The sequence below is a fragment of the Pseudonaja textilis genome, chromosome 15 (genome assembly GCF_049901715.1).
Source record: "Pseudonaja textilis isolate UNSWEBS1 chromosome 15, rPseTex1.2, whole genome shotgun sequence".
NCBI classification, from domain to species: Eukaryota; Metazoa; Chordata; class Lepidosauria; order Squamata; family Elapidae; genus Pseudonaja; species Pseudonaja textilis.
Window position 1 is genome coordinate 5,478,831 of NC_142004.1, and position 26,453 is coordinate 5,505,283.

At 47.1% G+C, this 26,453-nt stretch overlaps 2 protein-coding genes across 3 annotated transcripts in view; one reads left to right on the forward strand and one right to left on the reverse strand.

Moving 5' to 3' along the window:
* Positions 1–26,453, forward strand: part of RFC5 (replication factor C subunit 5) — a 315,947-nt gene that overhangs the window by 255,806 nt on the left and 33,688 nt on the right. The window lies entirely within an intron of this gene.
* The window catches only part of KSR2 (kinase suppressor of ras 2), a 137,292-nt gene that overhangs the window by 93,552 nt on the left and 17,287 nt on the right, over positions 1–26,453 (reverse strand). For both annotated transcript variants that reach the window (XM_087913260.1, XM_087913258.1), the window contains exons 2-4: positions 25,610–25,750; positions 21,986–22,136; positions 529–1,036 (exon numbers count right to left, since the gene is read on the reverse strand). In XM_087913260.1, coding sequence (XP_087769386.1) covers positions 529–1,036; positions 21,986–22,136; positions 25,610–25,750 — 800 coding nt within the window. The remainder of the gene's footprint in view (positions 1–528; positions 1,037–21,985; positions 22,137–25,609; positions 25,751–26,453) is intronic.

Sequence of the window (26,453 nt, forward strand, 5' to 3'; positions counted from 1 at the left end):
GAAGTAGAAGAAAGGAGGAGGGAGAAGAAGGAATGAGAAGGAGGAGGAGGAGGAGGGAGAAGGGAGCCAGAGGAAGGAGAAGGAGGAAGGAGGAGGAGGAGAAGAAGGAAGGAGAAGAAGGAAGGAGGAGAAGGAGGAGGAGGAGGAAGAGGAGGAAGACGACAGTGGGGTCCTTGATAGTCTCTGAGCTCTGTGGTTTTCTTGCAGACATTCATTATCCAAAGTAGGTAAGATCCACAGGGCTAGAAAGGAATGGATTGGAGGGTGGAGGGAGGAGGGCAACGTTGACTGTGGGGTTTTGCGTTCTCTGAGCTTGGTTGTTTTCTTGCAAATCTTTCATTACACAACTAAGGAAGCAGCTCAAGACCTCCTGTATCTCAAGACCATCCCTGTGAGCATGTAACCTAACCTCCGAACCTCTGGGCCTTCCAATAAGGTGCCTGAAACCTTGAAAACCAGCCGGGTACCGCCTGGTAGAAACTCCCACTTTCCCGTCGCACAACCGGTTTTTGTTTTCTGCCCACTTACTTGGGGGTGTGAGACTCGTCCACCCGGTTGCCCAGCTGGAACTCGTGAGACTTGCTCCGATGCAAGACGGTGAAGCCCGGGAAGAGGTGGATCAGCTTCCGAGATGAAGGGGGCGGGGTGCCTGGGGGTTTCGCTTTGTTCGTCCTCCTGACTGGCGGTGTCCCTGGAGCCGTCATGGGGGTGATGATATTCGGGGTGCAGGGCTGGGTGTGGGCTGCATGCCGCTGGCGTGGGGAAGGGGGCAAGGAGCGGTGGCCGGATTCCAGCGGAGGGCAGAGTCCTGCAAAACCTTCCACGGTTAGTCTGTCCGTGTGCCCGTAGATGAGCTCGTGGGACAACGTGGGGTGGCAGAAGTGGGGGATGCACTTGGACTTAGGCTTGGGACTCAGAGAGAGGTGAGTTCGGATCCACTGCATGGATTCGGATTGGCACATGGAGCTGTTTTCTTTGCCGGTCTCGGTCGTTGGCGGCCACTGGATGGACCAATCTTGTTTGGAAAGACTACCTCCTGTGGGGAGGGTGGGGACAAAAAAAATGGAAGGAGGAATAAGCGGGAGACAAAATACTATGATACTTGGAATAAATTCTATCAATGGTTGCCAAAGAGAGGTGGAGGTCAGAACAAAAAATAGACCCAGAATGTGATATGATAGAGGATTTAATCAAGTAGTGTACTGACCCAACTGGGTTCCAAGAGAGCCAACACCAGACAAAGGCAGCAGCCCTCACCTTTTAAAGTTTAATCTACGAATTCTGTTTCTTCGCAGATAAAAGACTGCTTCCAACTAATTAGCTCTGACAAGAAAGAACCTTGCCAAGTTTTTGCAAGGCTGCCAAAAACCCACAGATAAGAAATAGTTTACAAGAGTTTTCAAATACTATAATGTCCACGAGGCTGAGTTTCAGAGCGTCTTTGCCTTCTGCAAAGAACATTTCTTCAAACCTGGCTTTTATTCTCTTGAGGGAAGGGCCATTACCTTACAGTCTTACTCCCGAGTCACCCATGCTGCTGTAACTGCTCTCTCCCACAAGCAACCCTGCATGCACGCGCACTTGGCACAGGCTCCTCGGGAACCTCCTCATCACTGCTGCCAGCCCCCACAATCTCTGAAGGCAGCAGTCCACTCCCTAATGGTCCTGGCCGCTCATCTGAGTCTTTGCTCTCCTCAGCTGACATGCTGCCAGCTAACCACAACAAGTAGGGTGGATAAAATAACTGTAACAAAATTAATATTGTACCAATAATATGACTGTTAATGGCTTAGTAATAAGCTTGTGTGTATGGCAGAGTAATGCCAGAACAGTTGTACTGTGGGATGACCCGGAGCGTGGCGCAAAAATAAACAAAGTCACCAAAGTAGATAAATTCTCTGTCGGAACGGATGCACGTTACAATTTCAATCCGCTTTAAACTGACTTCCTAGGCCAGGGGTGTCAAACTTAAAGCCGGCAGCCCAGGATGTTGTTTTCACGGAACCCTTTTAAAACAGTTGGGGGGGTCTTTTATGTGCCACGCAAAGAATCAAAGCCCCATCCGTGGGATGCAGGCACCATGCAAAACCAAGACCCCCCCCCTCCGGTCCATGGAAAAACCTCTCTCCACAGAACCGGTCCCTGGTGTCCAAAAGGTTGTGGCGGGGGGGGCACTGGACTAGAAGACCTCACAAGGTCCCTTCCAAGTCTGATACTCTGTCATTCTATTTCCACTCTTACAGGTAGAGGGTTCTTCCAAACAGAGATTAAATGCTAGGGAGAATGAGGAAGAGGGGATTGTACGACAGAAGGCAGAGTATCTTCTTAGATGCCTCATTACTAAGGCCAACGTAAGCACTAAATACCTCACCTGCTCGGATCTCACCCAGGTTTAATCCTTGCAAAGGGGAAACTTTCCCCTCGTGACACATTTGATCTGGTTTCTCTAACAACCCATGCTTGTCTTTAAAAGGGAGCCTTTTTTTTATTTCACAGGGGCTATTAATTGATAGCCGTGTTATCAAGGCCTCCTTTTCAAGGGAATCAATTTATTTCTGGCTGTCAAGAAGAAGAAGAAGGGAGAGGAAAAAACACACAGGCTGCAAGACAGAGTAGGAAGGAATTGATTTAAAAGAGGGTTTTTTTAAAAAAAAAAAAAGCTGGGGACAAATGGAGGAAAATGTCTTTGGTGCCATGATGGGGCTGGATTTAGGGCTGGATCAAAACAATGAGGGGAAGTTGAGAACATAATCCAGCTTCAAAAAGCTCTCTCCCGTAAAGGACTGAATGGAATTTAACTTTAAGTAAGCTGCATTATGCCTTTTACCTACACAAAAAGCTCCATGGGAAATGTCAAGAACTAAAAAGGGTCTATTGGGATAGAACATCAAAAAGAATACTTGGAACTGAAATGACTGAAGATGAAGTTTTACATCTAAGTGGGGCCATAATTCCATTAAGGCCACGGCTGTTGGGTTCATCCAAACATCTCAGCCACAAACAAATGGCTTAGCAAGCTGTAAAAGAGCGATCCAATGTCCTAGGCCAGGGGTCTTCAAACTTGGCAACTTTAAAAGAATTGTGGACTTCGACTCCCCAAATTCCCTAGCCGGTATTCGGGGAGTTGAAGTCCACAAGTCTTAAGATTGCCAAGCTGAGAGACCCCTGTCCAAAACAAAGCCAAATGAGGAAGGTGTAATGGGGTGCTGGAAAGAAGCAAGGGCCGACATGCCACAGGTATCTCAGAAGGAGACGGGAGGCGTGGGAAGCATTTTAGAAGGACCGTCCCTTCATTTTTCAGGCAGGAAAAGGTGAAATGCCTTCAGTCTTACATGGTTTTGTCACTGTAGCCTTATTTATTAGATAGAGTTAGTGCTCAAGGTTAAGATTTATTTTTATTTTTTGCCTGGATGACCTGGAATTCTGAAAGCTTTTCTGGCCTGTTTCTTTTACTCTCGGGAAAACTAGAGAAGTCCTTTCCGGAGTGCAACTGTTTAAACATGGCCCAAAACACAGCAGTTGCCCAGTTCTAAATGGAGATTCTGCTAGATTTAGTCGACTGCTTTCTGTGATCTGTCCAAGGTTCTGAAGAAACAACCCTGACCGCAGTTCCTAGGATCTGCAATCTTAAGACTCCTCTGGACCAACTGATCCCAGAATTGTGCTAGAACAAGGCTCTTCAAACTTGGCACGTTTAAGACTTGTGGACGTCAATTCCCAGAATTCCTGAGCTAACGTGACTGGAAGGAGGGATTCCGGGAGTTGAAGTCCACAAGTCTTCAAGCTGTCAAGTTTGAAGACACCTGTGCTAGAAGATGAATAAATGAAATGAATCTCCCAACGCGGAGAAAAAAGGCTGCATAGCGGAAGGAGGTGGAGAAGGTGTTGTTTGAGGGAAAGCAGAGTTTATTAGTGAGAGCATCAGAACCGGGAACAGTCTCCCAGGTGTGACCACACTAGTGCAATATAAAGTACACTTTCCCCCAAGCAACGCCTTCCTTCTCCATCTCCTTCTCTTACACAGCCTTTTTTCCCCATGTTGGGAGACCTAATATCTAAGAGGCTTCCACAAAGAAGAGGGGAATCAACCTTTTTCTCCAAAGTGCCGGAAGGCAAAACAAGAAGCCATGTGCTAATCCAGGAGAGAAGCAACCTAGACCTAAGGAGAAATTTCTTGGCCCTGAGAACAATTAACCAGTGGAACGACTTGCCTCTAGAAGCTGTGGATGTTCCATCACTGGAGGCTTACCCATTTGCTTGAGTAAGGGGTTGGACTAGAAGACCTCCAAGGTCCCTTCCAACCCTGTTATTCTGTTAATCGAGGAGAGAACCCACCTAGAATTAAGGAGAAATTTCCTGAATAATAAAGCAGTGGAACAACTTGCCTTTAGAAGTTGTGGCTGCTCCAACACTGGAGGCTTTTAAGAAGAGATTGGACAACCAATTGTCTGAAATGGTATTGGGTTTCCTGCCTGAGCATGGGGTTGGGCTAGAAGACCTCCAAGGTCCCTCTGTCATCTCTGTTATGTTGTCAGCTCAGCATGCACCACGACCCCCATTTAATCCACAATGTGATAGACATATTAATAGAACTTGAAGAGGGGAGGAAAAAAGGCAGGAAAACCTTGAGGAAAAGTTCTGCAGTACTTTGAAATTGTGTGTGTGTGTGTGAGTGGGTGTGTATTTATACTGCTATGCATACAGGATGCCCACACTGATCAAACACCTTGCTGCCACATACAGAAACAAAACTTGAATTGACTATTTCGTCAAGGTGATTTGGGGAGAGGGCTCAAATGACGCGTAAGCCTCAAAGAAACGCCACATGGAAGGGGCCTGGATTTGAGATCAAATGCCCCAACGCATCAAGGTTGCTTTTTGATAATTTGAGAGGGGAAGGAAGAAGCACCAATGGACCAGAAATGAAAGTGAAGCCGGGTGTGCTTCCTTGAATTTTTAGAAAGCCACCCAGTGGAAAAAAAAAATTAAAAAATAAATTCAGCCTTCGTTAATCCCAAGTCTCCATTTGCCAGGAACGCACCACAAATTCCTTCTCTAATATTCTATGGTTGACCTTTGGTCATTTTCAGTGAATGCCACCTCTCACTTCAAAGTTTACACACCTTTAAAAGTCCCAAAGGTGCTTTTTCAAAGGTGCTTTTGGTTTTGTTGTTTTCTCGGAGACGTTTCGCTTCTCACCCAAGAAGCTTCATCAGTTCTGACTAAATGGTGGAGGATGGAAGGATTTATACTCCTTGCGCTCATCTGGTCATTGAGACCACTTGGGAGGCTTATCTGTTCCCTCAGGGTCATCTGAAGAGTGCCAATGAATGAACCTTCTTGGAACTACCGAAAGGACAACAGGAGAGAGGGAGTGTCGTACCCCACCCCCCCGTGGAGAGGGGGATGTTCAGTTTTAACACAGACGCCTCTTGGGACACACACACACCCCTTTCAAACCAGCGGTTTCAAACCAGAGTAATCCTTTAAAAGGATTCAGTGCTGGACTCTGATTTCGGGAGCAGGGAACCGTTTCTGCAACCGTAGATTCCCCCCCCCCCCCCGGCTCTGAAAATCCTATGGGAATGACATTACAACACCAATAGGGAGGAGGCCGGGCTGACCGGGCTGTCTCTTTAATTTGCATAGCCGATCGTTGTATTAAACTATTTCTCTTTTTACTGTCTGGTCAAAGACCAGAAGTTATTTCGGGTATTGGTTTGCATGGATCTCTCTCTCTCCCATCCCCGTCTCTCCTCCCTTCGTCCCCCTCACCTCTCTCTCTCTCCCTCTCCTGCCCTCTCCTCTTTCTCTCTTTCATCTCTCTCCCTCCCTCCCTCTCCTCTCTTTCTCTCTCTCCCCTCTCTCCCTCTCCTCTTTCTCTCTCCTCTCCCCCCTCTCTCTCCCCTCCCACCCTCTCCTCTCTCATCTCTCTCTCTCTCCCCCCTTGTCTGTGTCCCTCCCACCCTCCCTCTCCTCTCTTTCTCTACCTCCCTCTTTCTCTCTCTCCCCTCTCTCATCTCTCTCTCTCTCTTTCTGTTTCTCTCCCTTCTCCCCCCTCCCCACCCGTGTTAAGCTGCTGGATATTTAACACAGTCTGGAGGATTTTCTTCAGGGAAGGAAGGCGTGGATGATTATTGTACATTGTAGAATCACAACACAGACAAAGCTACAAAAAGGCATTAAGAGAGAGCCGAATGTAGCTTGCCATCTAACCCCCCCCCACACACACACACACATTATGGTTAACAGGTTCTGGAATAAGAGGTTGTGCCCCTTCCACAAACACCCGAGGAACCCAACCGATCACAGCATTATCTTCCCCCAGCTTGCAAAAAACGAGATCACTGCACTGCAATAACTTCTGGTCAATCCTTCCATGGGGAAAAACTGTGCAGTTATGGGTCAGCCGCTTACAATTATCCAGGGAATATGCCATCAGGGAGGGGTGGGAGACAGTAATTACTGCTGCTAATTAAGGATGATTGATGGATACTAAAGATAGGCGTGGAATGGCAGGGAGGAGAGGGAGAGCGCCTAAAGGACATCGTGCAAGGAGAACCCCTGTTCAGCTCCTTTACATCCAGGCTTCAGGCGTAGTAACTAAGTGACTGAAGTTTCTGCCGTGCAAAATCGTAATTGGAGAGCATGAATTGATGTCTCTGGTCTATGGAGGTGTCCCATTGGAGAATATGAATTATGAGACACCCAGGGGGTGGGAGGAAAACCAGGGTCAAGGGTGGCAATGAAGGATGTGTCGCAGAGTCGGCTACACCCAGGCAGTGGCCGGACATGTTAACTCCCAATAAATCCTTTTGAAGTGTTGGGAGATTTAATTGGGGTTACGTGCCGGAATGCTGATATTCCCACGGTCATGTGATCCAAATTCAGATGGCTTGGCCACTGGCTCATATTTATGACGGTGGCAGCCCCCTGATTTCCCCTTTGGCAACCTTTAGACAAGCCTAGCCAATGGGGAAAGCCCCTTTTCACTTCACCACCGCGTTACGAACTTCACAACTATCAGGGATTCGTTTAAGAACGGTGGCAAGAAAGGCCGGAAAAGGGGGGATAAGCCTCACAACCGTCGCGCTTAGCCACGAGAAATGTTGGGCTCAGGCTGTGGTCGTAAGTCAAGGACGACCTGTATTACACACATACACGCCCACACACATCCCTACTGAAAGCACCAGCTTGGGGCAAGACGCACAGGTTTTACAGGTTGGGAAATAATCCCTGGCTGATTTGGGGTGGGGGGGGGAACCAAAGCTCTCCATGAGCTTTCCTCCTCCACAACTCACCCCAAGTTACTAGGCAACCTACAATTTTATGCAAAAGACAAAAAGGAAAGGCCGTGAAGCACAGCTAGGTTTTGTATTTTGAGGGGAGGGCTGTTTTGTGGAGGGAGGAGGAGGAGGAGGAGGAGGAGGAGGAGGAGGAATTGAGGGGTTGTTTCAGCCAGGTTTAACAGGGAAAGGAAACAAATAGCAATAGCCCTTAGACTTATATGCTGCTTTACAGTGCTTTACGGCCCTCTCTAAGAGGTTTACAGAGTCAGCCTCTTGCTCCTGACAATCTGGGTCCTTGTTTTACCCACCTCAGAAGGCTGGGAGGCTGAGTCAACCATGAGCCGGTCAGGATTGAACTCCTGGCAGTGGGCAGAGTTTGCCTGCAATGCTGCATTCTAACCACTGCACCACCATGGCAATAGGAATACGAACAAGAGTGGAATGGAATGGAATGGAATGGAATGGAATGGAATAGAATAGAATAGAATAGAATAGAATAGAATAGAATAGAATAGAATAGAATAGAATAGAATTGAATTTAAACTTAAACTTAAAGTTATATACCACTTTACAGTGGCTTCTCTAAGCAGTTTACAGAGTCAGCATCTTGCCCCCAACAACCTGGCTCTTCATTTTATGGACCTCAGAAGGACAGAAGGATGAGAATCAACCTTCAGCCGGTCAGGATCGAACTCCTAGCAGTGGGAAGAATTACCCTGCAATGCTGCATTCTAACTGCTGTGCCACCACAGCTCTTGAATGTAGATTAAAAACCTTTCCAAACCCCAGATAAGACCCTGAACCCCATCGCCTTATTCAGCAAGGGGGAGCCGCCAATTGACTTCTCAGTCCCAGAAGGATTTCCCCATTATCGGTCCTTTGCACGATCATAAAAGTAACCAAATTAAGTGCTGAACAGCTGAAGGCTCCCCTTGAACCCGCCATTACGGTCTGTTGTGTCTAGCCTCACGTTGCTCCGATGACGAGAGATTCCTCTAAGCACCAAACAACTTCTGGCCCTTTTGGTGGACAGGTGGCCCAACACCAGGTTTTTTTGCATGTACGTACAAACTGAACGATTCAACGGCACGAGTCATTAACGGGCGATGGGCAGAAAGAAGGATAGGAGGAAGAGTTGGGTTGGGCCCTTGAGAATGGGTTTATCTCCGCCGTGGCACAGGAATGATGCCCGGCCTGGGCTCTCAGTCCAGAATAAATCTACCTTATTCCAAGGAGAGTTTGTGTATTGTATATGTGTGTTATATAAGTAGTGGGACACGGTGGCTCTGTGGATAAGACGCTGAGCTTGTCGATCAGAAAGGTCAGCAGTTCGAGCGGTTTGAACCCTTAGCGCCGCATAACGGGGTGAGCTCCCGTTCCTGGTCCCAGCAGCTTCTGCCAACCTAGCAGTTCAAAAGCACGTTTAAAAAAAAAAAAACATGCAAGTAGAAAAATAAGGGCCACTTTGGTGTGAAGGGAACAGCGTTCTGTGCACCTTCAAAGGCATTTAGTCCTGCCGGCCACATGACCACGGAGGCGTCTTCAGACAACGCTGGCTCTTTGGCTTTGTAACGGAGAGGAGCACCGCCCCCTAGAGCCGGAAAAGATTACCACATATTATGTGCCAGGGTTTTACCTTTTATTATGTAAGTATTATTGGGAGGGGGGATTTTGGAAAGGGTTCAAGACAGTGGTGGGATTCAAAAAAATTTAGCTACCGGTTCTGTGGGTGTGGCTTGGTGGGCGTGGCTTGGTGGGCGTGGCAGGGGAAGGATATACTGCAAAATCCCCATTCCCTCCCCATCCCACTAACCTGCTTTCCAGCTCCGTTCTCCTGTGCGGGGCAACCAAAGGAGACCCAGCCGATCAGCTGGGACTCAATGGGAGGCAGAGAGGAGATGGGGTTGGCGGGGAGGTCAGAGGTGGCCTTGGCCGGTTCTCCGAACTACTCAATATTTCCACTACTGGTTCTCCAGAACTGGTCAGAACTGGCTGAATACCACCTCTGGGTTCAAGGCCACATCGGGTCCTTCGTGGTATGCCAGAGGCTTCCTGCTAAAAAGTAAGGCCCAGGCAAGGAAGCAGACAAAATTTAAATAAATGTGAGTTGGTTTCCAAGCATCCGAATGTAACTCACGTGACCCTGGGGGGCGTATTGCAATGGCTGTAAGTGTGAAAAAAGGGGCCACGAGTCCCTTCTTTTTCAGTGCCGCTGTAACTTTGAACAGTTCACCCAACGAACGGTTGCAAAGTCCAGGACGAGCTGCACAACCCCGTTACAAGCAAGCTGCAACACACACACACACACACACACACACACACACACACACACACACAGACCGATCAAGATAAACCTTTCTCCCGTCTCATCCCCTTGCTTTCCAGGCGCTGATCTGGGTGCCCCCTAATGAAGAGGCATTCGCTGTTTCATAAATATGACAAATGGAATACCATCTCTCTCTTCCTCTCCCGTCCCCCAACCCTCTTCATCTGGAGAAGGAATCGATTTCTGCATTCTCTCTCTTCCTTCCCCCCCTCCCTTCAACATCCTCCTTCCAACCCCCCAAAAAACCCCGGCATTTTCAGAATATAATTCTTGACAACCATGCGTCCATGCGCTAAAACTGATTAAATCGGCCTGGCGCTCCCCTTCCAGTAGGCTTCTCTCTCGTGCTTCATCGCCCGCGTTTTAAGTAACCGTTCCAAGGAGTGTGCTGAGATCACGAAGGGCCCCCTCCCCGAATGAAGCCCCTCTTCCCTACAGCCCTGGGGCAGAGAGAAAGAAAAACACGGGGGTCTCTTTCCCCCCCACCCATGTCAAAGTGATGGATTGAGGGGCAATACGAAAAGAAAGGAGAGGAAGTGGATTGCTTCCCGCCATTAATAATTTCCATCTCTTCCAGCCGAGGGTGGAGAATCCAACCCTCACAGGCACGGAGGCTTTGCGGGGGGATGCTGGATGAATCTCTGGGGAGGAACGGGGGTTGGGTGGGGGTGGGTGGGGGAATGCGGATATGTATGTCATGCCGTTTTCCACTGACAGACGTCCGTCTGCTCCCGGCTCCTGACATCCGTCACTGGGGCAGGCGTGGAAAGCTCATCTGCCAAGCAGCCGTCCAGAGGAACGGAGAGCGTGGCGACACCGGTGACCTTTTCCTTCGTGGCACAGAACTGTAAAGCCTGCAAACACGGTGTGAAGTCCAGGCAGCCTCCTGTTTGAGGCTTGTTAAGAGCCCTGCTATCCATCTTCTGTCTCGCTTGTCCATCTTCACGGGCAGGTTTATTTCATTAGCCCGGGAGAAAGGGCTCTTTCCTTTCTCCTTTCCTTTCCTTTCTGCTTTCTCCTTTCTCTTTCCTTCTCCTTCTTTCCTCTTTCATTTCCTTTCCCTCCCTTTTTCCTTTCCTTTCCTCTTTCCTTTCCTTTCTCCTTTCCCCTCTCCTCCTTCTCCTTTCCTCTTTCGTTTCCATTCCTTTCGCTCCCTTTTTCCTTTCCTTTTCTCTTCCCTTCCTTTCCTCTTTCCTTTCCTTTCTCCTTTCCCCTCTCCTCCTTCTCCTTTCCTTTTTCCTTTCCCCTCTCCTCCTTTCCTACTTCCTTTCCTTTCCTCTTCCCTTTCTCCTTCCTTCCTTCTTGCCTACCTACCTACCGAGCTATATACCTACCTACCGAGCTATATACATACATAAATACATACATACATACATACATACATACATACATACATACATTTTGTGCCCTAACCATGGACACAGAAATATTGAAGAGAGCAGGCCTGTTCTACCAAACCAAATGACAACAGTTGTGGGAAAAGGCAACGAATGTTGGCATACTTTAAAAAGTCCTGCAGCTGGTCTGAAAACAAAAGACGGGAGATTGAATCACCTTTTCCTTCCTTTCTATCTTTCTTCCGCTCCAACCCAGCCTTGGAAAAATCACATTTGCATTTTCAAAAAGGGCCGTGCAGTTCTCTCTCCGAGAGATCTCGCCTCATTTCTTTCCTCTTTATTTACAGGTTTTTATAGGCAAATTCCCACCCCAACAAAAGAGCCCAAGGTTGCACTCTCTGATTTTTGTTTTTTTTTAAACAGCTCCTTAAGGAGGGCTTACGCAGAGACTTAATTTAAGTTCTCGGTTCATTATAAGCTCTGATGGGTTTATCGCAGTTTGTTAAATAAACCACAAACTGCACCGGGTCCACACATGAACTGAAGTAATACACCATGACTTGCTAGCCCTGCTAGACTCACATATTACATTAACCTCAAAACAAACCACCATGTGATTGAGAAGGGGGTCTAAACCGAACTTCTGAAAGCCCAAGTTCGACGGCTTAAGAGAATAATAGAGCTGGAAGGGACCTTGGAGGTCTTCTAGTCCACCCCCACTGCTCAAGCAGGAGACCCTCTACCATTCCAGTCAAGTGGCTGTGCAAACTCTTCTTAAAAGCCTCCAGGGATGGAGCCCCCACAACTTCTGGAGGCGTTCCGCGCATTAATTGTTCTCACTGTCAGGAAATTTCCACTTCGTTCTAGGTTGCTTCTCTCTTTGATTAGTTTCCACCCGTTGTTTCTTGCCCTGCTCTCTAGTGCTTTGGAGAATAAAATAAGTTGACTCCTTCTTTGTGGCAGCCCCTCAGATATTGGAAGACTGCTATCATGTCTCCCCTTAAGCCTTCTCTTCATTAGACTTGTTGTTAGTTGCGAAGTTGTGTCTGACCCATCGCGACTATCGCGACCCCATGGACCCATCATGACCCATTGCGACCCCATGGACCACGTTCCTCCAGGCCTTCCTGACCTCTACCTTCTTCTGGAGTCCATTGAAGCTCCTGCTTCCTGCTTCAGGGACTCCATCCAGCCCCTTCCTTTTCTGTTGTCTCCTCCTCCTCCTCCTCCTCCTCCTCCTCCTCCTCCTCCTCCTCCTCCTCCTCCTCCTCCTCCTCCTCCTCCTCCTTCTTTTGCCCTCTCCATCATTCTCAGCATTAGGCTCTTCTCCGGTGAGTCCTTCCTTGTCATGAGGTGATCAAAGTCTTTGAGTTCCATCTTCAGGATCTGGCCTTCTAAGGAGCAGTCAGGGTGGATCTCTTCTAGGACTGACCGGTTGGATCGCCTTGCAGTCCAAGGGACTCGCTGGAGTCTTCTCCTTCAGCCCCGGAGCTCAAAGGCCTGAATTCTTTTGCGCTCAGCCTTCGTTATGGCCCAACTTCCACAGCCACGCATCGCAACTGGGAAAACCATGAGACTAGGCAAACCCAATTCCTGCAACTGTTCTTCATACGTTTTAGCTTCTAGGCCCCTAATCATTTGTGTTGCTCTTTTCTGCACTCTTTCCAGAGAATCAACATCTTTTTTTTTTAATAACATGCCCTAACGAGGGACTAGGAAAACTGCTCTTCTCGGCTTCATACCCAGACAGCAAGATGGGATCTGTAGTCCAAAACATCTGGAAGGAAATGAATCGTTTCCCTGCTGTATCTAGATGCAGAAATATCAGGCGTTATGGCTTCTTTCTCCCTGCCAGACTGGAGGAAGCCTGTAAACACCCAACGTTCCCCGCTCCCTGCCTCCTGCCAGCACATTATTCCCGTGGAGATATGTCCTAGGAAATTGAATGGCCCTAATTAATGACTCATTAACAGATACTGACATTGCCCCTTATCCTAATTTATTAATATCAGTCTTGACTCTTCCATCTCTTGCAACTTAAAACAAGAAGAAGATGCAAAGCGTTTTAAAGAGAAAGCAACCGTATTTCAAGGTTGCATCTGAAGAAGTCTTGATGTTTGGGGATATTAAATCTGAGCCCAATCTCATTCTATCTGGGAAGATGGGATGGGTGGTTGTGGCTGGCTTTATGCTTAAGAGCCACTGTCTTAAGAATTAGAAACTGCTGTTAAAAACTGACACACAAACACACACACACAAAGTTATACTTGACAAAAATCGGCACCTACCATCTACAGAGTTTTGGTGGTGAATCCACTTTCGTGGACTCTTGGGTTTTTCTCCAATGCTGTTTCTTTGAAAGAAAAGCAGGCTAGGATGCACACACCCACTGCATTCTCACAGTAGGCTACGCTACGATTTGCTAAGCCACACTTACCCCTAGAAGCCAAACTAGTTTCCACCCATTGCTTCTTATCCTGCCTTCGGTGCTTTGGAGAATAAGTCAAGCCCCTATTCTCTGAGAGAGCACAAGTCCTGGAAGACAGTGATCCTGTTCACACACACACACACACACACACACACTCCTTCTCTTTGTTTAGGACAGGCTTAATTCCCTCAACCGTTCATCATCAGATCTTCTTAGACATCCTATTTTTATGCAGGAATCAAAAAAGAGCTTCTTCCATTCCAGAGGTGGGCATTCAGCAGGTTCTGACCAGTTCTGGAGAACCGGTAGCAGAAATTTTGAGTAGTTCAGAGAACCGGCCAATCCCACCTCTGACTGGACCCGCCAACCCCATCTATTCTCTGCCTCCCGTTGAGTCCCAGCTGATCGGCTGGGTCTTCTTTGGTTGCCCTGCCCAGGAGAACGGAGCTGGAAAGCAGGTTAGTGGGGTGGGGAGGGAAGGGAGATTTTGCAGTGTATCCTTCCCCTGCCACGCCCACCAAGCCACGCCCATCAAGTCACACCCCACCCACCAAGCTACGCCCACAGAACCGGTAGTAAAAAAAAATTGAATCCCGCCATTGTTCCATTCCCAGTTGATCTTCATAATCATGAAGTTTACAACTTTGATTTAAAAAGAAAGAAAGAAAGAAAGAAAGAAAGAAAGAAAGAAAGAAAGAAAGAAAGAAAGAAAGAAAGAAAGAAAGAAAGAAAGAAAGAAAGAAAAAGTTTTGCTTGCTGGCTGTGTTCAAGCCAGATAGCCCAAAGTCTCTCCTCTCTGAGTAAGAACCCTAAGGTAAAATCTCCGGTAAAAATGGACAGCTGAAGCACATGCAAGCTGTTTTCCTTTTCCCTTTTTTTTATATTTTTTTAATGAATGATAAATTTAATAACATGCCTGAAGGAAGCAGGGAAGGAAAAGCAGCCGAGGGAAGAATCAAATGCGACTGAAAGTATAATTATGGAGAGCGATTTCTTCCCTTTTTAACATAAAAAGGCCCCTTCCTGAACAGGAGCAAAGCATAAAGTTGTATCGGGTTTTTCCCAGGACACAATACAGTTGGCTGCTTCCGTTTTGCCAGCTTGGTAGCGTGAAATCGATGCAGCCAGACAGAATTTAATTTCTTCCTCCCCCCACCACACCGTTCCAATTTCCCCGTCCTCCCGCCCACCTCGATCCTCCCTTGACGTGACGCAAAGGAAGGGCAAAACATTGGGGTTCATTTGATAGCACAATGGGGGTTTTTTTTTAATTGGGGAGTGGCATAGCGGCAAAGGAGATTTTAGGAAAATCACACCATCAGTAAGAAATCTTGGGACTATGGGCTGGATGGGAACGGGGAAGAAAAGTTTCTGGCTGGTTTCGTGCTCTTCAGAAGAAGAAAAACATCACGGATATGGAGGTTGTCAAGAAGGGGTTGGACAGCCACTTGTCCTGAATTGCATAGGGTCTCCTGTTTGACCAGGGGGTTGGACTAGAAGACCTTTGGGGTCCCTTCCAACTTCTGTTATGGCTATGAAGTCACAAAGAATTCGAGTCAATTTAAGAGAAACTTTGTCTTGAGAAAAATAGGTGACTACAAAATGTGTACGGGAATCGATCTTTCTCACTGGGTTCGGTGGATGACCTTGGGACCACGAGCCCTTTGGTGAGCCTCGAAATGCTTTTCCCCGGTCAATTGAAGGGGTAGCTGGTCTCTGCCCCTTTCCACACCAAGCAGGTGTTCCTGAAAATCCAGGACCTTCTGACCCACTTTCTCTTCCTTCCTTTCCTTTCCTCTCTGGGTACAGGAGAAGGAGGAGGCAATGCATAAAGGAGAATGATAGAATAATAGCTTGAGAGGGACCTTGGAGGTTCTAGTCTAACCCCCTGCTCCAGGCAGAAGACCCGACCATCCGTGTCCAATGATTGCCCAACCGATTCTTGAAAGCCTCCAGTGTTGGAGCATTCACAGCTTCTGGAGGCAAGTGGTTCCACTGGTTAATTGTTCTCACCATCAGAAAATTTCTCCCTCGTTCCAGGTTGCTTCCTTAGTTTCCACCCATTGCTTCTTGTCCTGCCCTCAGGATGCTTTGGAGAATAGTTTGCCTCCCTCAAGTACTGGAAGTACTCTCCTGCTTGTGTGGGGGGTGGACTAGATAACCTACAAGGCCCCTTCCAACTCTGTTATTTTGAAAGACTGCCACCATATCCCCCCTTAAGCCTTCTCTTCATTAGGATAGACATATCCTAACGAACTGGATAGACATATCCAGTTCCCTTAGTTATCCCGTTTATAATTTAGTCTCCGGACCTCTTATTATCTTTGTATGTAATAGGAATAGAAGCTGTTGCCTGCTGGCTGTTTCCTCTTAGGCACGAGATATTTGGGTCCTAAAAGGGAAGAGGGGGAGAAACCATCAGCACTGGCATGAAGACGCATCATTGGAAGCCAAGCAAGCGTAGCTCCTTCCATTAGTGGTTTTTTTTTTTTCTTCCAAACTTGGCAACTCTTAAGGTCTTTGGACTTCCAACTCCCCAAAATTCCCCAGCCAGCTTGCACACCTTAAACCTGCCAAGGTTGAGGAAACACTGGCATTAATTAGATGCTAGAAAGGGGAAGCGTTAGGCCTTGCCTTTCTGTACGTCCGCTTATAATTCCTGCCAACTCCCTGGATTGTCCCTTCAGTTCTCTTGGCAAGATTTTCAGAAGACTTTTGCCCTAAAAGACTCGGAGAGATTAGTGTCGTGTCCTCATCGTCAGAGAGTGAATCTGTGGAGGACGATGAACTGGAATTGGAGCCGAAGGGGAGATGGAGGGGGCGGCGCATCACTGGCTTCAGAGGAATGTGGGGAGGAGCAGGCTGAGTCAGGCCAGGGCCTTTCAGGATTGGGACGGCTTGCAGACAGGGAGGAATGGGGGCAGGATGACCAGGAGAGGCTAAGCAGTGAACATGAGAGACAGGCGATGAGCAAGGACCTCCCCCTCCTGATCCTCGAGCACGGAGAGTGGAAAGAAGGCAGGAACAGCGCGGGCTGACCCGACTACTCGGGACTGAATCTTAAGGAGATGCTGTGGGGAGGAGCGTTTGTCGGGAACAAAGGCTGAGTGTTGGGTGTCGTTGCTGACGTTTGAAGCTTCCTGCACTTCTTGCTTTCTTGCTTCCTGGATTAATTGCCTTGTTCCTTTGCTTCCTGGGCTCATTGGCTTATTCCCTGCTGGGTTTCTTGCTTTGCAGTCATTGTGCTCACAGTGTTGTGCTGGACTATTTGCAGCCAGAGGCTGCTGGAGCTGTGTGTGTGTGTGTGTGCACGTGTGTGTGTGTGTGTGTGTGTGAGATCACTTTGCTCTGGGACTTGCCGGAAGCATGGGAGCGTTTGGGGGAAAGTTGGAGCAATAAAGGGGTAGTTTGAACTATCAGCTGACTGTGTTGCCTCTGTGCCGTGCCCGGGTCATCACAGATAGTCAAATGCCATGATGTGTCTATATACCTACAAAGATCGAAATTATTCAAACCACACAGTGGTGGGATTCAATTTTTTTTACTACCGGTTCTGTAGGCGTGGCTTGGTGGGCATGGCAGAGGAAGGACACTGCAAAATCCCCATTCCCTCCCTACTAACCCCACTAACCTGCTTCCCAGCTCCGTTCTCCCCTGCAGGGCAACCAAGGAAGACCCAGAGGATCAGCTGGGACTCAATGGGAGGCAGAGAAGAGATGGGATTGGTGGGGCCAGTCAGAGGTGGTATTGGCCAGTTCTTCAAACTACTCAAAATTTCTGCTACTGGTTCTCCAGAACTGGTCAGAACTGGCTGAATACCACCTCTGAAACCATGGTATTCCCTGTAGCACTCTAGGGAAACCAAAACTGGAGTTTGAAAAAAAAAAACAGGCTAGGATGAGTATTGATTCCTTTGAGCTTTGGTGCTGGAGAAGACTCCTACTGTGGACGGTCAAGAAAAAACAAAAACGGATCATTGAACCAACCAAACCAAGAGACCTCCCTCAATCTCAAATAGCCGGGCTCAATCTTTTGGACACATTGTGCCAAGACCATTATGCAAAGACTCTGAGAAAGGTGGAAGGAAAACGTAGAAAAAAATGAAAAGCACCAAGGGGGATGGATTCAATTACAGTGACCATGAGTGTGCTGAAGGACCAAGTTAGGGACAAAACATCATGGAGAATATCTACATGGTCATTAAAAGTCTATCACACAACCTAGAATCTGTTCTTTCTATCTATCATTATCTATCTATCTATCTATCTATCATTATCTATCTCATTATCTATCTATCTCATTATCTAACTATCTCATTATCTATCTATCTATCTATCTATCATTATCTATCTCTCATCTCTCTCTCTCTCATCTATCTATCTATCTATCATTATCTATCTCATTATCTATCTATTACCTATCATCTCTCATTTATCTATCTATCATTATCTATCTCTTATCTATCTATCTATCTATCTATCTATCTATCTATCTATCATTATCTATCTCATTATCTATCGATCTATTATCTATCATCTCTCATTTATCTATCTATCATTATCTATCTCTCATCTCTCTCTCTCATCTATCTATCTATCTATCTATCTATCTATCTATCTATCTATCTATCTATCTATCTATCTATTATATCCGATGTCTAAAATATATCTGTCTTATTTTCAGTAAGTTGCAGGTGACCTCTGAATTTCAGTTATCTTAGAGCGCCCTCTACTGTTCAAAAGACACCAAACCAGCAGGACCTTGACGGCTGCAAAGCGATGTGGTCTGCCATAAATCAGAGTCTTTCCAGATGAACAATTTCTATTAAAAGGTAGGACGGTCCGGTAGGCCACTTCATCAGGTACAATGTGCCTGCAATGTGGTTTGCTTGGTGGTGATTTACTGCTTTGGACCGGGTCCAAAAAGAAATGCCTAAGTCAAGCCCAGCCTAAGGAAGAGAAGGACTAAGGGTGACATCATAGCAGTCTCCCAGTCATTGAGGGGGCTGTCGCAGGGAAGCAGGGAGCCAAGCTGTTCTCCAAAGCACCTCCAGGCAGGACAAGAAGCAACGGGTGGAAACTAATCAAGAAGAGAAGCAACCTAGAATTAAGGAGCAACTTCCTGACCGTGAGAACCATTCATCAGTGGAACAACTTGCCTCCAGAAGTTGTGGGTGGATCTTTTCTTTTCAAGAAAAGACTAGACAGCCACTTGTGCGGAATGGTCTGGGGCAGTGGTGGCTAATCTTTCCAGCACAGAGAGCCAAAACGGGAATGCGCGCGCACCAGAAACCAGAACAGCAGCTCCCTGACTCGTGCGCACAGCAGCGCCAGGATCCAGAAGCTTAGCCTTCCCGTTGTGCATGTTCTTAACATGCATGCATGCACGAAGACCAGCTGGCTGGTGTGCAGGTGCACTCAGGGGAGCTGCTCTTCCAGTTTCTGGCATTCCCGTGTACGCGAAGACCAGCTAGCCAGCGCATGCATGGACTCCGGGGAGCTGCGCTTCCGGTTGCTGGTGCCCCCATGTGCACAGAGAACCGGTAGTTGAAATGTTGAGTAATTTGGAGAACCGGCCAATGCCACCTCTGACTGGCCCCGCCAATCCCATCTATTCTCCGCCTCCTGAGTCCCAGCTGATCGGCTGGGTCTTCTTTGGTTGCCCTGCCCAGGAGAACGGAGCTGGAAAACAGGTTAGTGGGGTGGGGAGGGAAGGGGGATTTTGCAGTATCCTTCCCCTGCCACGCCCACCAAGCCACACCATACCCACCAAGCCACGCCCACAGAACCAATAGTAAAAAAAAAATTGAATCCCACCACTGTCTCAAAGACCAGTTGGCCGGCATACCCGAACCCAGAAGAGCAACTGCTGATGGCTGGTGTGCCCAGAGAGATGGCTGACATGCGTGGCATAGGTTCTCCATTATGGGTGTAGGTTGAACTAGCAGACCTGCAAGGTCCCTTCCAATCTTATTAGTCTACGTTATATTAGTTCTAAGGGTGACTCTTCCTTGATTCTAACGATACGCCCTTCACCCTTCCTCTGAACTGCAGAGGCGGCAGCAGAGATCCAAGCAACAAGAATGGCTGCCCAAAGATCACACCATCCTGAAGTTCTACCCAAATACCCACAAATTAGGTCTCCCACCTACCGATGCACACAGGCAGCCACAGCAAACTTCACTCCACTTGGCAAGTCCCATGCTTTGTTTTATGCCAGCGATGCAGCTCTTGGTTGCAGCCCAGAATGCTCTGGTAAGGAGCAAAGCAGGCTGGACATTTTAAATTACCTTTATTAAGCAGGCCAAGCCAAATCTATATAAATAAAAGTGAAAGACCCCTCACGCATCATCACAAAATCCCCAGAACTGTAAAGCCTACAAACTTGAAATCTGGCACCTATGTTCCTCTTGGCTTCTAGGGGCTCACTAAGAAAGGATTCTTCGAAATGACCATCAGAGCTATTAGTATTTCCTATATTATTATTATTAACACGCTCTGATGCTAAGGAGTTCTACTCCCCCTCCCTGCCTGAAAAGAAATCTCTTCCAAATGCAAAACACAAGCAGAGGAGAGGAGTTTCAGTTTGTTTCACAGCACCAAGCAGCTTGAGTACAGAACAGATGAGCTAAGCCACGCCCAGGCTCCTTGCTGTCTCCTTCTTGCTCACACAGCAAATAACTGCTTCAGTTTCCAAACAGCCCTCAACTCTCTCACACAGTGACCGGATGCTAGCCAGATGAATACCAACGGATGCTGGTAGACAAGAGGCAGAATTTTTCCCCCCCTCCTTATTTTCCTCCCCCAAAACTAAGCCCGACCGCATAGTTTCATAGAGAACCAGCTAGTACCGGGATGTTAGAAACTGTTAAGGCCCTAAGAACAATGCCCAGCAGGGTGTTGGAAACGCAAGAGCAGAGCCAGACAGCCGGGGTTTGGCAGAAGGGAAGGCCGCAGGGTTCGCTGCTTAAATTTCGTGCTTCGTGAACGCTTCAGCCACTCAGTGGAGGAAGTGGGGGGGGTCTTGGTTTTCCTGTCGCCTTCGTTGCTCTAACTTCTCTTGTTGCTTCCCAGGAGGCCTGCTAAGGTTTCCTAACCACTGAGCTCCCCGTCAGGTGGGAAGAAAACTCTTGATTGTTTTGCTGACAGGTTTGTGGGCTTAAATTCTTTGGATTATTTATGGGCTGTTCTCCCTAGTTCAGGGAGGCACAAGAGGTCCAATAGGTCAGAAGCAGAGAAGAGGCATACCTGCAGCTGGAAGAATCCAGCACCTTGCCCGAACGCCGTAGAATTGCCCTGACGTTGCTAGGCAACCTCAGTTTTATTTTCCATAGCAATCCCTGCCCTTGGCAAATTATCCATAAAGAGCCAGAGGGGGAGAGGAATGGACCGTGTGGATCAGGTGGTACAACAGGTTAAGTCCTCAACTTACAGCTACTCGCTTAGTGACACTGCGAAGTTAAAACGGCACTGATGAGACACACCCAACTCCTACAACCCTACTTCATATGTTCTATCCTCCGTTTGTTTCGTACGTTCCCTCGTAGGCTGCAATCTCCTTGTGAAATTTCCTTCTCCTCTTCTCCCCTTCCCACCAGACAGACCCTCGGCCAACAAATACATTGTGAGGTGCCATGACAGGCAGAGCCAAAGGAGGCGATGGGAAACACTCCGGATACCTGGGGCTCACCATCCCCATAACAACCCAGCTAGGGCGTTTCCGTTGAGTGGGACTCGTGGACGATCCTAGCCTAGATTTGGAGGTCGTTAAAAAAAAATAAAGCAAGATAGAATTTAAAAAAGAAGAGTGTTAAAAGAGAGGGAGAGAGAGGGAGAGAGAGGGAGAGAGGGAGAGAGGGAGGAGAGGGAGAAAGGGAAGGAGAGGGAGAAGTAGAGAGGGAGAGAGAGGGAGAGAGGGAGGAAGAGAGAGGAAGGGAGCGAGAGGGAGAGGGGGAAGGAGGGAGAGGGAGGGAGGAAGAGAGGGAGGGAGGGAGAGAGGGAGAGAAGGGGAGGGAGAGAAAGGGAGGGAGAGGGAGGAAGGGGGAGGGAGGAAGAGAGGGAGAGGGGAGAGAGAGGGAGAAAGAGGGAGGGAGGGGGAGCGAGAGAGGGAGATCAACGAGGAACTAAAGTTGTGAATTTGTGACCCAGCCTGACCTGAGATAGTCCATAATAAGCGTTCAAATGTGGAAGCCTCTTCAGACAGAGATAAAGTATTAACTGTGGAGGCAACATAAACAGCATTTAGACCTAAAGTCTCACTCGTTTCTAACAGACCTACCTGTGTGGGCAGTCCGAATTTGTAGGTCTAAATCTAAAGCTGACCGTCTAAAACTGACCCATCTAAAGTTGCTAATTTAAACCCTGACCTTCTGAAGTTGACAGTGTAAAATTGTGGGAGCTCCTCCGTCCCTGGAGGTTTTCAAGACGAGACTGGACAGCCATCTGTCCGGAATGGTATGGGATCTCCTGCCACAGGCAGCGGGTTGGACTACAAGACCTCCAAGGTCCCTTCTGGCCCTCTTATTCTATGGTTTTCCCCAGCGGAAACGTCAGACCGAACCTTTGCCCACCGCCCACCGGAAGAAGAGAAAGCTGGGCTCCCACACCTGACTTGTACACGTTCCGGAGGCAGGAGAGAGAGGCGTTGAGTCGGGCACATTCCTCCCAGTTCGCCCCGAATTTCTCCACCGTCTTGCAGACCTGCTCGTCCGACATCTCCAAAAGGTCTTCCAGGCTCAGCTGCCCGGAGGCGATTTCCTGGAGGAAGAGAGAGCAAGAGCAAGAAGGAGATGGAAGCGGTTAGAGAAGTTTAGCAATGGAAAGTGGCTTGCCGGCTAAAACTTGCCCCTGCGAGGAATGTTAATTTGTGAAAAGAGTCCTGCAGAACAAGGTTGCAACATGGGACGTTGCTACGGTCACGGTGCTCTGACTGAAGCTGCCCAAAATCATGAAGCGGACTCCTCGTCCCGACAAAACCCGGAGCAACCAGGACGATTAGGGGACTGGAGACTAAAATATATGATGAACGGTTGCAGGAACTGGGCCTGGCGATTCTAGGGAAGAGAAGGACTAGGGGAGACCGGAGAGCAGTCTTCCAATATTTGAGGGGCTGCCCCAGAGAGGAGGAAGGGGTCAAGCTGTTTTCCAAGGCACCCGAACAGCCAGACAAGGAATAATGGATGGAAACTGAACAAGGAGAGATTCAACCTGGAAATAAGGAGAAACTTTCTGACAGTGAGAACAATCAACCAATGGAACAGAAGTTGCTTTCTGAAGTTGTGGGAGCATCATCACTTGAGACCTTCAAGAAGAGATTGGACTGCCAGTTGTCAGAAATGGTGTTGGGTCTCCCGCTTGGGTTCGGGGGTTGGACTAGATGACCTATAAGGTCCCTTCCAACTCTGGTTATCTGTTATCTGTTAAAACCCCTTTTATTTAGGCTAAAGTGAATTCCTCTCATTCACACCCAGCAAAGTCCCGGCAAACAGTCTTTCAAGAGATTTTACAAGGATAGACCTTTATAAGGCTTGGAGAGTTGCCAGGCCGATAGCTTCCAAATGCCACACTGTAGCAGTAAGAAATCAGGAGCAAATCTTCACTCTACTTAATTGAACTAATTGTCTCCTGCAAAAAAAAACACTCCCTTTTTGCTCCTCTTTATTCCCTATGGGAGTGGCCATTCGCTGTCCACCTGTGCCTTTACTCCCAAGTCGATCCTTGTTCCTTAGCTGTTCCCTTTTCCTAGCAGCTCTGCGCATGCGCACACAAAAGCCGTAAAATGGGGCAAAACTCACTCCACAGATTTTCTCACTTAGCAACATACATTTCGGCCTCAATTGTGGCCATAATTTGAGGATAAAATGTATACCGGCTGCTCCATTCCCTCGCCTTTAAAGTCAGCACTAAAAGAACCACCAAGAAATTCTCAGCCTGAGAATTACACAGAAAAAGAGAAGATCCTTTCATAAAAGAAGAAAACTCAAGAAATTAGTACAACAATATTACACTTTAGATAGTGAGAAGATGTCATTTTACTAATAAGCACGCAACTTTACGGGCCAGATTGCTCTTCCTCTTATCCCTTGCACAAGCAACTCTTATTATGATGAACATCATAAAGCAAATCCGTTTGCAGCTGTAAAAATTTGTCTGTCTGTCTGTCTCTCTCTCTTTCTCTCTCTCCCCTACAATGAAACGTTCAGTAATGATAGAGCACTGCTGCCCTCTCGTGTTTCTTTTTTTTTTTTATAGTTTGCTTAATTTATTTTGCAATAAATCATAAGATCATACCAAATCTACCTTAATAATGTTTTATAAAGATAATATTAAGAAAAAAAATTTTTTTTATGCTAAATCTGAATATTCTATCATTATGTTTTATTATCTAACCATTGATAAAAAAGATCCCAAACTTCATAAAATTGTTTATCTTCTTGTTCTCTGATTTCAAATGTCAATTTGCTCATTTCAGCACAATCCAATATTTTCTTAATAATTTCTTCTTCTGATGGAATTTTCTCACTCTTCCAGTTCTTAGCAAATACAATCCTAGCCGCTGTTAATATATTTACAATCAGATACTTCAAATTTTTATTATATATATCCGGTAAGATTCCCAATAAAAAAATCTCTGGTTTCAAGTCTATATGTGTCTTTGTCATTTTTTCCAACCATATGCGTATTTTAGTCCAATATTTTCTAGCGTCCTCACAAGTCCACCACATATGGTAGTATGAGCCAGGTATCTGATGACATTTCCAACATTTTTCAGATTTGTTCTTAAACATTCTTGCAATTCTTGTCGGGGGAAAATGCCACCTGTAAAACATCTTATACAAGTTTTCTTTATAAGCTGTTGACATTGTCATTTTATAATTTCTATTTATAATTTCTATTTATAGTTTCTATTGCACTCATGCAGCAAAAAAATGCACCATTTAAGGACTTCCCCTGCCAGAAAAGGGACAAACCAAGAAACGTTGCATAGAGCCCATAAAACACCTGAGAAGCTGTGGAGAACTGCAATTTTTAACGTGACCTAATGGAAATCATGCTCAAATCTATGGGAACTATCCATGAAATGCATTTTATTATTTATTTATTTTTGTATTGGTATTTGGTTTAAATAAAAGCATCTTTCATTCTTGTCTCATGCTATTCTTCCCTCTGCCCCCTCCTCAGTTATCTTCTGGGAAATAATCAATCAACGTCAGGAATACTCCAAATGGGCCTTTTTATGCATGCGTGGATCCATGTCTCTATGTCATATTTGTATGTTGCCACAATCAAGAATTACGGAGGTTTACAACAATCAAAGCGATAACGGTTGCTGTATTGTTAAAAAATTGGGTAAATAGTTAGCAGGATTATTATCCTTATATTATCTGTTTGTTTATTTATATATCTTATTTCTAAACTTGCGAATCCGGGGCAGAGGTGAGAGCAGCAATAAATCAGTTTAACTGGACCTTCTTGCGTGGTCTTCTCCTGGTCTTCTTTTCAACTCAAGGCTAGCACCTACTTGGAGTTAGATAAGAGTCAATGGAATTCAAGGGAGGTTGGACTTCGTTTGTTTGTGGCTATGTAGGGATTCTAGGGTGATGCCTCTTTTGACTCCGCCCCCAGGTCAGGCCACTCTTTCTCCTACAGTGGCCTTCAAGGGCAGCCCCATCAGAGGTGGTATTCAGCAGGTTCTGACCAGTTCTGGAGAACCAGTAGTGGAAATTTTGAGTAGTTCGGAGAACCGGCAATGACCACCTCTGGCTGGAGATTTTACAGTATCCTTCCCCTGCCACACCCACCAAGAACCGGTAGTAAAAAAAAATGGAATCCCACCACTGAGCCCCATGTAATAAACATGGCAGACAGTCTAGTCTAGTAGTGGTGACAACATAGGAGGAAGAGGAGGAAGAGGAGGAGGAGGGGGTGGGGCTGTGGGGGTCCTTGGTGCTCTCTGAGCTTGGTTGTTTTCTTGCAGACGTTTCATTACCCAACTAGGTAACTTCACCAGTGCTGGTCAGCTATCTAGTTGGATAAAGAAACACAACCAAGCTCAGAGAGCACCAAAGACCCCTCGAAACCAATTAAGTGCAACCAGAGGAGAGAATACAACCTAACTGGCAGCTCCAGGGAGGTTTGTAAGGATGGACTGACAGGGCAAGGGGGTGGAAGAACGAATCGTGTCGAGGGGAACAGGAACCAATAACTGCTGCCCTCCAGGCCTCGCTCACCTCCATGACCTCCTTGCGGATGTTCACAATGCGAAACCAGTGCCAGAGCTGCGGGAAGCCCTCCAGTTTGGCATTCCGCTCCTGCAGAGACACCTTCCTTTTGCAGGAGAGCTGACGACTGAAGTATTTCACCAGCTTACTCTGAAAAGAGAAGGACAGAGAGGGAGAGAAGGTTAGGGGAGAAGTCACGGTTCATGAAGGCGATTCCCTGCCACCCCAAGCACATTTCCTCCGTATTCTCTCACTGTCGCCTATGTGGGGAGCCAACATTGAATGTGTGCATGTGTGCAACTCTCTCTCTCTCTCTCTTTCTCTATCTACCTACCTACCTACCTATCTACCTATCTATCTATCTAAAAGCAAAATACCACTCATGCATCAAAACCTCCTGAATCGTAAAGCCTACAAACTCTTTGTTGCAGCCCAGAATGCCCTGGTAAGGAGCAAAGCAGGCTGGACATTTTAAATTACCTTCATTAAGCAGGCCAAGCTGAATCTATATATATAAAAGTGAAAGACCACATACACACATCATCACAAAATCCCCAGAACCGTAAAGCCTACAAACTTGAAATTTGGCACCTATGTTCCTCTTGGCTTCTAGGGGCTCACTAAGAAAGGATTTTTCGAAATGACCATCAGAGCATTCATATTTCTAAAGAGTTCTACTCCCCCTCCCCACCTGAAAAGAAATCTGTTCCAAATGCAAAACACAAGCAGAGGAGAGGAGGTTCAATTTCAGTTTCAGAATCCTTCTTCTTCCTACGCGTTGTGCGTTGTGCTGTGCGTTGTGTTGGTTTGAGAGAGAGGGAGTTTTGAACTCGGCAGTTCGAAGCTCACCAGG